The sequence below is a fragment of the Quercus suber genome, unplaced genomic scaffold (genome assembly GCF_002906115.3).
Source record: "Quercus suber isolate HL8 unplaced genomic scaffold, Cork oak 2.0 scaffold_332, whole genome shotgun sequence".
In the NCBI taxonomy this organism is placed as follows: Eukaryota; Viridiplantae; Streptophyta; class Magnoliopsida; order Fagales; family Fagaceae; genus Quercus; species Quercus suber.
In genome coordinates, this window is record NW_027069785.1 from 507,924 (window position 1) to 519,548 (window position 11,625).

Here is an 11,625-nt window from a genome sequence, read left to right on the forward strand (position 1 = left end):
AAATGGTAAAAACTGCCGTTAGTAATGTTGCTTACGTGGCTAACGGAATAATGATTTGTCATTTCTTTTTAACTATGTGGCATTTCTTTTATTAAAAAATTCCAAAATGCGAAGTTGGATCAGGATGTGGAACTCAGCTTTTATTCTTTCCCATAAACGACATATATGTTTGTGTGAGTGAGTGCTAAGCTAAAGAAAAGCAAAAGAATGCAAAACAAAGCAATGGCTCTTTGGTATCAACCTCCTCCTCCTTCTACATTGAATCATATCTCACCCACTTTCAAACTTAACTCATTACTCCGCCGAAAAAATCAACCGCAATCCTCTCTTCAATTGCGCCGGAATCGCCGCAATCGAGGTTATGAAAATGCTCGAAATCTAACCGGTGGGACTTTCTCTCTCTCTACAAAAAGGCTTGCCTTTAGCCAAGCCCAGAACTAGTGCCTCCACCATCGGCATTAAAAACCAGAAATCCTTGGAGGCCAGTGCAGTTGTCAGCAAGCTTTCTGATATGGTCCAAGCACAGATCAACAATCTCCTTGCCAATTGAGGCAGGTCAACCTGGTAAGAATGCGAAGTTGAGTCAGGATGTTCATTTTGCATTCGCTTGCAAATTTGCAGTCGAATAGGGTTCATGTGAAGGATGGTGGCGGTGGGGTTAGAGTGGCAGATTAGAAACTTCTCTTTTTGTGGATAAACGACGGATCAGAGATTTGGTATCGAGGAAATTGTTTTTTTTTTTTTTTAGATGCTGTAATTAAAATGGCACCAAAAAAAAAAAAAAACATTGGCAAGTGTAAAATGCTCAATAGAATAATGGCCAGGGGCAAAGTTGTGTAAATTTTTTTATAATTTTTTAATAAATGAAATGCAACATCATTAAAAAAAAATGACAAATTATTGTTTTGTTAGTCACGTAAACAATACTATTAACGGCAGTTAATAAAATGACTAATACAACTTAATTTTAAAACTTGGGGGACTAATTGTGCTCACTTCAAACTTGAGAAACTAATTACGCACATAAAATAAACTTGATAGACCAATGTTATATTTTCGTCAAGAAAAAAGTTTATTAAATGTTAAAGTTGTAAACGCAACAGTACCAATACCACTACCCATAGTTGTCAGTATCGTACGATACGCGATACGTATCGCACGATACGTATCGTATCGTGTACAAAAAGTTTCGTATCGTAAGGATGTATTGTAAGTGCTCATGAATCGTTCGATACATAGGTGTGTATTGTATGAATTGTATCGTATCGGTGAATCGTACGTATCGTACGATACATAGACATGTGGGTTTAAAATGAGTTTTTTTATTAAAATTTGTGGTTTTATTTGATTTAAACAAGTTGTTAGACTCTTTTAACACAAAATTATTGGGAAACTTAATTGAGTCTAATGAAATAGCAAGTCCATGAGTTTTTTTCCTCCCTTCTCTTTCTCCTACAAAATTTAGACTATACTCATAACACTCACCTTCATATGTGCAAATTTATTTTCTACACTATTAATAATGTATTAAATGAAAATATAATTATTTTTTTATTTTGTTATTATTATTTTGAGTCTAAAAAGCTAGAATGCCAAGAAAAAATATACAGAAAAAATTATTAGAATAAAAACTAAAAAATAAAGTAAATGTTGATAATAATAAAGAAAATGTCTATGAAAAAATAATTTTGCAAGATGCTGAACATGATGATAACATTGACTTAAATGAAGTTGATTAGCCTAGATGATAAAAAGATATTATTATTTTGGTTCATATATCATGTATTAATTCTGAGTTTAATCAATTTGAATGTGCATGTTATAAACATAAGTTAATTTGATTTATTTAATTAGCTTTGTTAAATTTTATTACATAAATAATGATTAAATTGGTCATTAGTTGAATATATTTTGAATTTATAATGAATATGCCTTTTATATATGTATATCTATAATTATTTTATAATTTTATTAGATGTTTGTGTATATTATAATACACGATTCGATACGATACACGATACAGAAAAATAAAAAATCGATTCACAATACGGTTCATTATTTGACAACTATGGCACTACCTTTTCTATTACTGCTTTTGATTTTTCCTTAGTCCAACTTTTTAAACGCAACAGTACCAATAACTTTTTCCATTACCAGGCGGTGCCTTTTTCTCTTGCTCTTTTCCTCCAACCTCTCTCTCTTTATGTATTTACAGGAGTACTGTGGCATTTTAAGTAGTATTTTTATCAAGGAAAACGATGGGACTTGGGATTTCAGAATCCAAGGTTGTCTATGTTGTTGTTCTTGTCATTTTCGTTTGGAATTGCTTCATCCAGTTTGGAACGGACGCTCAAATTTTGCCACAAAATGAAGGTATGGACTTTCCCACATAACACTAATAGTCTCTAACTGAACAATTTGTTCTCCTCTGCTTAATCTTATGTTTTTTTTACCCTTTTTTGCTGAATCTTATGTTTTTTAGTCTTAGAACGCTGTTTTCTTTTCCGTGAATACAATTTCTTGCGAATTGTGTTTGATTTTCGACTCTTCTTCTTATGCCAATTACTTGCAAGACTTTTCTGTGTTTTCTACTGGTAAAACAAATTAATCGAGTGAATTGCTCCTCGAATTTAAACGATTTGTATTTTAAATTTCTAGTGATCCAAGAATTCTATAGAAGGAAACTATTACGAAATTTTGGCATAAATGTTTCTGTTCTTTTTTTGAATTTATGTTTTATCTATGCAATCAACCATGGTTATTATGGAAATGTTTTCCTCCAAATAACGATGGAAGAATCTCCTTTCGTAAAGGACCTCTTTCTTTTTTTTTTTTTCTTTTTTTTTTTTAACAGAACACGCCATCTCACAAAATTGCTAAAGACATTTGGACGTAAATGTCCATCTAATTTATATGATTATAATTTATACGAGTATATGTATATGACCATTTATTGTTTTACATGTATTTGAAGTGATTTGATTAATGTCCCCCCTCTTTCTGGGGTGGCTTCTCAAAAAAAAAAAAAAAAATTAATTTATAAAGTGAATTGCTACATTTTGGTTTGGATTCTGTCCAAATTTACAATTTCTGAAAGGCGAAAGTTTGTGTAATAATTGAAAATTTGTATACTAAATTTGTAATAGAATCAAACAAGAGTGGGTACATTGTAATTGTTTCTTTTTATTTAATAAACCCCAAATGAAATGTACCTAGTCACACCCTTTCTTACATCCTTCTCACAACTATCTTACGTGATTAACTGTGAATGGTGGATTCATGTAATAGTGAAACAGTTTATTATTATCTGCCGCATATATTGGTAGTGGAAAAAATTGTGGTCCTAGAACTTCTCTATAGACTAAGCTAATAATTAGTGTCATTTCAAATTTCAATTCCAACACGCTTAATAATCAAACAAATCTTTGACTTTTTTTTTTTGATAGACATTAATCTTTGACATGTTAGTATATCACATCCTCAAAAACTTTTTTTTTTTTTTGAGAGAGAGTTTCAACTTATGGCGTCTGCTCCTAATGATATTTTTATTATCAGACCAAGACATTAATCAGTCTTTGGTGTAAGTAGAGATTGAACTCCAAATTTTTTATACAACCATAAAGACTTTACCAATTAAACTAATTGGAACCTACAATTAAATTGGATAACAATTTAGATTGTATACCACCACCCTCCCATTTTTATTCCCAAAATATTTTCTTGTTTAAATCTTAATAATCTAATACTAGTGTTTGTTTGGAAACAATATATTTAACTTTTTGCTGAAAATAGACTTCCATGCGTTTTTTTTTTTTTTTTTTTTAATGTAGCAACCATTGAAAAGAACTGTTCAATTTATGACCATATTGCCCTCAATTGGACAACTATTTCAGGACCATTATGCACTTACTTACATGATAAAAAAAAATACTATTATATATAAAAAAGATATTCACCTTACCTTTTTTTTTTTTTTTTGGTTTAAAGGAAATAACCTTACCTTATTAAAGACAAAATCTTTCTTTACTTGCCCATCAAAGAAAATTATATAATTAAAAAAAAAAAATCATAAGGGCACAGGTCAAATAAGTAATCTGACATTTGACCGTATAAACTAATTAATATCCCAATAAGCCAGGCCCAGACAGAAATGGAGGACAATCACCATGCAATGCAAAAAATTAAGGCATGTAGTTTAAAGTTGATATCTCTAAAAAGTAGACCACAAAATGGACCCCATCTGTAGATAACGACGGCCATGATGGACTTTTTTTTTTTTTTTTTGANATAACTGTGCTACATAATACGGTGCTTTTTTTTTTTTTTTTTTCAATAAGATGATTATAGCAACTTTTTGGCTTTTGATTTCCTTTTTCACTTGGATGTTCTCTAATTTGTTTTTTAATTTTTTTTTTTCTGTAACTTCCTTAATACCTATATAAATGCATATTACTAATTGACTTTGTATCTAACAGTGAAAGCTCTTGAAGCAATAAACTCAAAATTAAAAAATCTAAATTGGAAGATCAATGAAAATTTCTGCAGTACTAAGGGAAGTGTCAACAGATTCATTACAGAAGACATACTAAGCAATGTCACATGCAACTATTCTCTCAGCAGTGGCACTGTTCAGTCTGTTTGCAGCATCACACACATGTATGAGCTTTGTTTTTCTTTCACATTCTCTAAATTTTTCTTGATAATAATGCACATAAAATGTTTACAAATATTTATTTGTGCAGTTCATTTATGGCTAGATTCTAGAAAATAGTTTGCGAATATTTTAGCTTGGTGCTTTACTATTGATACAATAATAGTAGTTACAGACAAAAACTGGTAGGTTACACACAACTTGACCTTTGATTATCAATAATATTGCCTTTGGAATAAGATCATGACGTCTTCTCTCCCCCTCACCAACTTCTCACCCTCCACCACCACCACCACCACCACCACAAACCTCTATACCATCTCTGCAAATATTAGAGAACAAACTGCTGTTTGCTAGAGGGGGAACAATGCTAATGTGATTAGGCCAAAGCGGATATTGAGAGAATTATGTTGATGGAGGAAATTAGTTGGAGACAATAATCTCAACTACTATGTTTGAAGGAAAGGGATAAAAATACAAAGTTCTTTAATAGACTTGCAAACTCTCATCACTACAACAACATCATAGGGCGATTAGTGGTCGATAGGGGAAGATCACTAAACAGGATACCATCAAAGAGAAGATAGTGGATTTTTATAAGACTCTTTATTCGGAGTCTAGAGTTCGTAGGCCTTTGTTGGATGGGATGATTTTTTTTTTCTTGTTTGTTTTGGAAGATGATGTGTGTAGCTAGCTGGAAAGATGTTTTACAGAGGATGAGGTGTTTGAGGTAGTATCCAATATGAATGGGGATAAAGCTCCAATCCTGATAGGTTCACGATGGCTTTTTTCCATTCCTGTTAGGGTATTTTGAAGGGAGGTATTATGAAGGTATTTCATTATCTCCATGCCCTTCATCACTCTAATCCCAAAAAAAACCTAGGGTAGTGGAGATTAAGGATTTCTAACTAATTTGTCTGATTATTGCGTCTATAAGATCCTGACAAAGGTTTTGGCCATTAGGCTTGAAAAGGTGCTTGATAAAGTGGTGCCTGAGCCTCAAAATGCTTTTGTCAAAGAGCGACAGATTTTGAACTAACTGTTGATTGCCAATAAATGCTTAGATAGCCGCCTTAAATTAGGATTACCGGGAGTATTTTGCAGTAGACTTGGAGAAAGTGTATGATCATGTGCATTGGAATCTCTTGTCGTATTTGCTTTGACGGTGTGGGTTTGGTGCTTAATGGAGGTAGTGGATATTCTGGTGTATTTCCATGGTTCCATTTTGGTGCTTGTGAGTGGTAGGCAGGGTGGATTCTTAGATAGTTCACGGGGATTGAGACAAGGAGACCCTTTATCCCCACACTTGTTTGTTATTTTTATGCCCTTAACCAGATGTTTGAGAGGGCTAGGTTTGGCAACTTTATTTCAGGTTTCTTGATGGGCAGAAGTGCCTGGAGACGTTTGGAGATTTCTCATCTCCTCTTTGCAGATAGTACTTTGATTTTTTGTGGAGTAGATCCAGAGTAAATTTGGCATTTGGAACTAGTTTTTGTTTAGTTTTAGTTTATTTTAGGTCTAAAGATAAATTTTGGGAAATCTAAATTGGTTCCAGTTGGTGATGCTCTCAATGTAGAAGCTTTGGCTGGTATTTTAAGATGCAAAGTAGCTAAGTTACCTATGACCTATTTGGGTCTTTCCTTAGGTGCTACTTTATGGCAAAAGAAATTTGGATTGGTGTGTTGGAGAAAATGGAGTGGTGATTGGTTGGGTGGAAAAGATTATATCTTTCTTAGGGGGGCTCTATCACTTTAATATAGAGCACCTTTTCCAGCCTGCCTACCTTCTACTTATATCTGTTTCCTATCTCGGTGAATATTGCTAGACGTATTGAAAAATTACAAAAGGATTTTGTGTGGGTAGGATTAGGAGATGAGTTTAAGTATCACTTGGTAAAGTCGAAGACTATTTGTGTACCAATTCAAAATGGGGGATTGGGTGTTCGGGATTTGGTTTTATTTAACAAGTCTTTGTTGGGGAAATGATTGTGGAGATAACTATGGAAAGGAATGCCTTGTGGAGAAGGGTAATTGATACTAAATATGGTAGCAGGTTGGGTTGGTGTTCTCATAGTGTGTAGGGCCCTATAGGGATGCTTTGTGAAATTATATCAGGAAGGGGTGGGATGATTTTTATCCTTGTATCATCTTTAAGATGGGGAGTGGTTCTTCTATTAGATTTTGGCATGACCTTTGGTGTGATGGACTTCCTTTGGAAAATATTTTCTCAAAGCTTTACAATATTGCTAGTAACAAGGAAGCTTCAATGGCTGAGTTGCTGTTGTCTTCCAGGGTACTTTCCATTGGAATATTAGTTTTATTCAGCCAGTTCAAGATTGGCAATTAGAATCAGTTGCCTCTTCTGTGGACCTTATATATGCAGGTTCTTTGAGAAGGAATGGGGTGAATAAAATGTGTTGGAAATTTTCTCCTCCAGGTGTTTTTAATGTTCTCTCTTATTATAAACCTTTACAACCTCTAATCACCTATTCTTTTGAATGAAAAGCAAAGGTGCCTACAAAGGTCAGTTTCTTTATTTGGACAGCAGCATTAGGGAAAATTTTAACCATTGATAATATAAGGAGGCGAAAACTGGTGGTGATGGATTGGGGTTGCATGTGTAAGAGGAATCGGGAGACTAGTGATCACTTACTTCTACATTGCCAGTAGCTTAAGAGTTATGGAAAATGGTGTGATCCCTTTTTGGGGTTCATTGGGTCATGCTGCATAGTGTTGTGGAACTTATAGCAAGTTGGTTAGACAAGTTTAATAGACTCATAACAAAGGTGCTTTGAAGCATGATCCCTCATTGTCTTATGTAGGTCATATAGAGGGAAAGGAATAAATGTACTTTTGATGGGGATGAAAGATTGATTCATGAGTTGAAGCTCTTTTTCTTCCAGACTTTGTTTGAATGGGAAAATGCTTTGGGTGTTGTTACTTTTATTTTTCTTCCTGATATGCTTGATATTTGTACTTTCATTGCTGTTTAGTGTTTTTTTTTTCTTTGTTGCCTCATAGCACACTGCCTGTGTGCCTTGTTTTGTCTTTTTTTTTCCTTATACTTTTTTCAATGAAGTTTATTACTTAGCAATATATATATATATATATAATGAAATAGAGCCTATGTATTAAGTGATGGAAACAAATTGGATTACCTAGTACTTGAGCCTATATATATACTTGTTGCACATAAAATACACCATCGCGCAACTGGATGGCAAAAACTTATTTTGATGGGGAATTTCTGGACTGAACTGATGCAGTGCATCCTAGCTACCTGACATGTTTATTCTAGTACTTGAGCTTTAGTAACAATTAACAAGCTTGTACTAGTTGTAACAAAGGTTGTTTAGGATAAGCTAGGAACCTAATTAGTTACATAGGAGCCTAGTTAGTTGCACATGGGCCAGGAGCCTATGGCTTTAAACTAGGTAATAGCATGCATCCTTATCTAACTATAAATAGGCAAGCAAGTGTAACCTGTATTTGGTTTAGATAATCCAATACAAGTGTAAACCAAGAGGTGTTTTCCAAGAGTGTGTCTATTGAAGAGTTGAAACACCCCTAGCCTACTTTAAGCAACTTAATCTTTCCTTTGTCCCTCCAACAAAGTTCCTAATCTCACCCACCATCATAAAGCTTCAGTAGATTTAAATCAAATTTGAAAAGTTGATTAAACTGGTAGTCTCTGTATATGCTGGTTCTTATATTGCATTCAGTTTCTTATTCTCTGTCTCAATTACTTTTATGCTTTTTCTTTATTTGCTATGACAGCCAGCTGAAGCATCTTAATCTAAGCAGACTTCTACTAGCTGAATTTGGAAATCTTATTAATCTACAAGAACTGTAAGAGAAACATTCGTGTTTTTCTGCATTTAAGAAGTCAATTAACCTCATCATATTATCATTTTTGCTGAATTTTCCATAGAGATTTTTTATTAAGAAGAGTAGTTATTGAGGTGTCCGCACATTCTTCATTCATTCTGTTCACTACCATATTTCTCATAGGATTTCAGTTGGCTTTCTTAGAACTTGTAAAAATTAAGAGCATTACTTGTTATTTAATTGATGATGATATGGCAAACACCCATTAAAACAACAGAAACATTTAATTTCTATTGGATATTCAAAAACCAGATAAGTGTATATAATTCTACCAGACAGGTTTGTATATATCTTCTAGATTTAGTTGCCAAGTCCAAGCACGCCCTGATGCAACATGCCAACCATATTGTATTAACCATGAAAAATACTTCTATGTTTTCTGAGTAGATATTCACATTAATACAATCATTAAGGAACTTGGTGTGCCTTTTCCAAACAATATGTAGTCCATTTTAGGGGGTGTTTGGTAGTGTATTTTGAACAACAGTTTTCAGTATTTAAACAATATTACATGCATTTTTACACACTTTTTCACCCACAAGTATTTCTAAAAAATACAAACAACGTTACTAGAACAACATTACCAAACGGGTCCTTATATATTCAATAAATTTTGACTTCATCAAAAATTGGCCTTTTTGTCTTATGACCTCAAAATTGAGAAAGACCAAATGAATTTTCTTTCATTTAACAGTGATCTCAGTTTCAACTACATCAATGGATCAATTCCTTCTAGTTTCTCTCAGCTCCCTCTTGTCATTCTGTAAGTTACTTTTTGCATTTGTATCTATGAGAGTCTTTATTATATGCCAAATAGGTGTTGACCAAAGGGGTCAAGAGGTTGGTCATTTCCTAATAGTTGGTATTTTGCAGGTCCCTTTCAGAAACCGGTTAAGTGGTAAAATTCCTAATGGAATTGGTGAGATTGGTTCACTTGAGGAGCTGTAAGTCTTGACGTAGATTTTATTGCTTAATTAAAAGAAGAATGGTGTACAACCTGGGTTACAGTTTAAGTTGCATTTTATAGGGTTCTGGAAGCTAGTCAGCTTGATGGACATCTTCCTGAAAACCTAGGAAATTTGAGCAACTTGAAGAAACTATAATACTTTTGCCTCTATTTTCCCTTCTAATTTCTTCTTTGTATTTATTTTTTCTGTTTTTTTTTTCCTCTCCCTGGGAAATAATCTTTCACTAATACTGCATTCTGGTTTAATAAGCTGCACTATCTTTTCTGCAAAAAAAGTGTTTTCTAATTCATAATGGGCAATGAAAAGGCTAATTCATTGATTTTAACAATATCCAGGGGTCGTAATCTTTCCTTACATTTCTATTAACTCTACCAGTTTTAAATTTTTCTTCAGTTTGATACAGTAGTTTGGTTTTTAGGATGCAAATGCATTTTTTCAAGATAAATTCCTCAAACGTGCTGTTATTCATTTCCATGCAAAAGTATATCTCATTCAGATACTAGTATGTTTTTGTGTCTTCTCTGAGTTCAATGAAACTGAAGATTGTATTTGTCATTCATTTTGGATATTTCAAGTTTGAACTCATATCTCTATGGATGGCTATCTTGCTTTCGATGTCTTTTGTGACTCTGCCTTACACATAGTATCTATGTTGACCATCAGCACCTTGATTTATAGGTTTCCACAATATTTTGCTGCCTTGCCTCATGGAAATGCATGACCGAATATTTCTTTATCTTGCAGTGTTCTTAATGCAAACAATTTTACGGGCACAATACCAGAAACATTTGGAAAATTAACGAACTTAAATGATTTGTAAGTAATTCAATTTGACACGATTAGTTGGACATATAGCTTTTAGAATACCAAAATTCCTAAACTTGAGATACTGCCTGCAGTAGGATAGATGGGACTGCAATATCAGGGAAGATACCTGGTTTTATTGGGAACTGGAGCAGACTTGATAGACTGTAAGTGTTGTGCTTAATTAATTTTATCTGCCATTTTTTTCCTGTTGCCTGCAGTAGGATAGATGGGACTGCAATATCAGGGAAGATACCTGGTTTTATTGGGAACTGGAGCAGACTTGATAGACTGTAAGTGTTGTGCTTAATTAATTTTATCTGCCATTTTTTTCCTGTTGGAGTTTTGACTTCAAAACCTTTTTTTTTTTTTTTTTTTACCAAATTTAACTGTTACCATATCCCTGTTATCAAATTTAACTGAGCTGTGAGTGCATGCTCCTTAGGTGGTCTTATACATTGGTACAAAATGTGAAATGTACGAAGGTGGCACACATGATTTTTCTAATCTTTCATGTTTGTCAGGAGGATATCTGATTTGAAAGGATTGAGTATTGGATTTCCTAATTTGAAGCATTTGAAAAAGTTAAAATATTTGTAAGTTATATTTTTTACTTGTTTCTTGCAACAAATAATCCTATGTAATTAACTTTTCATTTTTGTTAACTTTCTGATTTTTTGTCTTATTCCTGTGCCTCAGGGTTCTAAGAAATTGCTTAATCACTGGTTTAATCCCAGGTTGCATCGGAGAGTTAGAATCTTTGAAGCGATTGTAAGTTTCTTAAAATGGGTATACTCATAAAGACGTTTTACTTGGGAATTTCTTTTTCTATATCTGGTTTGATTACTTTTTTATGCTCTGGCTTCTGTCATTATGAGACATCTTATATGGTTTATTCTAACAAGCATTATGAAGTGACTTGAGAAGAAAAAAATGGAATTTCAATTTGTTGTTGAAGTTGTTATTGATTGTCAACACTATTGCTCATGATTGACTACTACCAACATATAAACTTTGAGATTTTTATTCAATTAAAGAGAGGTCAGGTGGCATATGAATATCTGATATAGGTTCAATTCTATCAATAGGGAATTGAACACTTTTTTTGGTACTTATAGGGAAACCAAACACATAAAGGAATAAAGCATCACATTATTTCTAATATCTGCCTACTAATTATTCGACCAAACTTAGTGATATTTATCCTCTTTCCATGATAGAGGTTGGTTTGGGATTAACTTCTTGTTGATGTAATATGAGGGGGTTAAGCATGTTAAGATTACTCTTTCTTCTTCTTCACCCCCCCCCCCCCCCC

The 11,625-nt window shown here is 33.4% G+C and overlaps 1 protein-coding gene across 3 annotated transcripts; it reads left to right on the forward strand.

The window, feature by feature from the left end:
- Positions 1–2,104: 2,104 nt before the first annotated feature.
- LOC112017902 (probable LRR receptor-like serine/threonine-protein kinase At1g53430) lies at positions 2,105–11,208 on the forward strand. Of its 3 annotated transcripts, none has more exons than XM_065759566.1 (9): positions 2,108–2,373; positions 4,476–4,656; positions 8,428–8,499; positions 9,233–9,301; positions 9,412–9,482; positions 10,251–10,322; positions 10,406–10,603; positions 10,835–10,906; positions 11,010–11,205. In XM_065759566.1, the coding sequence occupies exons 1-5, from the start codon at positions 2,259–2,261 to the stop codon at positions 9,431–9,433; spliced, it is 459 nt and encodes a 152-aa protein (XP_065615638.1). In that variant the 5' UTR covers positions 2,108–2,258; the 3' UTR covers positions 9,434–9,482; positions 10,251–10,322; positions 10,406–10,603; positions 10,835–10,906; positions 11,010–11,205. The 3 variants fall into 3 exon arrangements, 2 of the variants coding, with proteins under 2 accessions (XP_065615639.1, XP_065615638.1); XR_010623422.1 differs by having other exon boundaries at positions 2,110–2,373; positions 4,546–4,656; positions 11,010–11,207; XM_065759567.1 differs by lacking the exon at positions 8,428–8,499 and having other exon boundaries at positions 2,105–2,373; positions 11,010–11,208.
- The last annotated feature ends 417 nt before the right edge of the window (positions 11,209–11,625 follow it).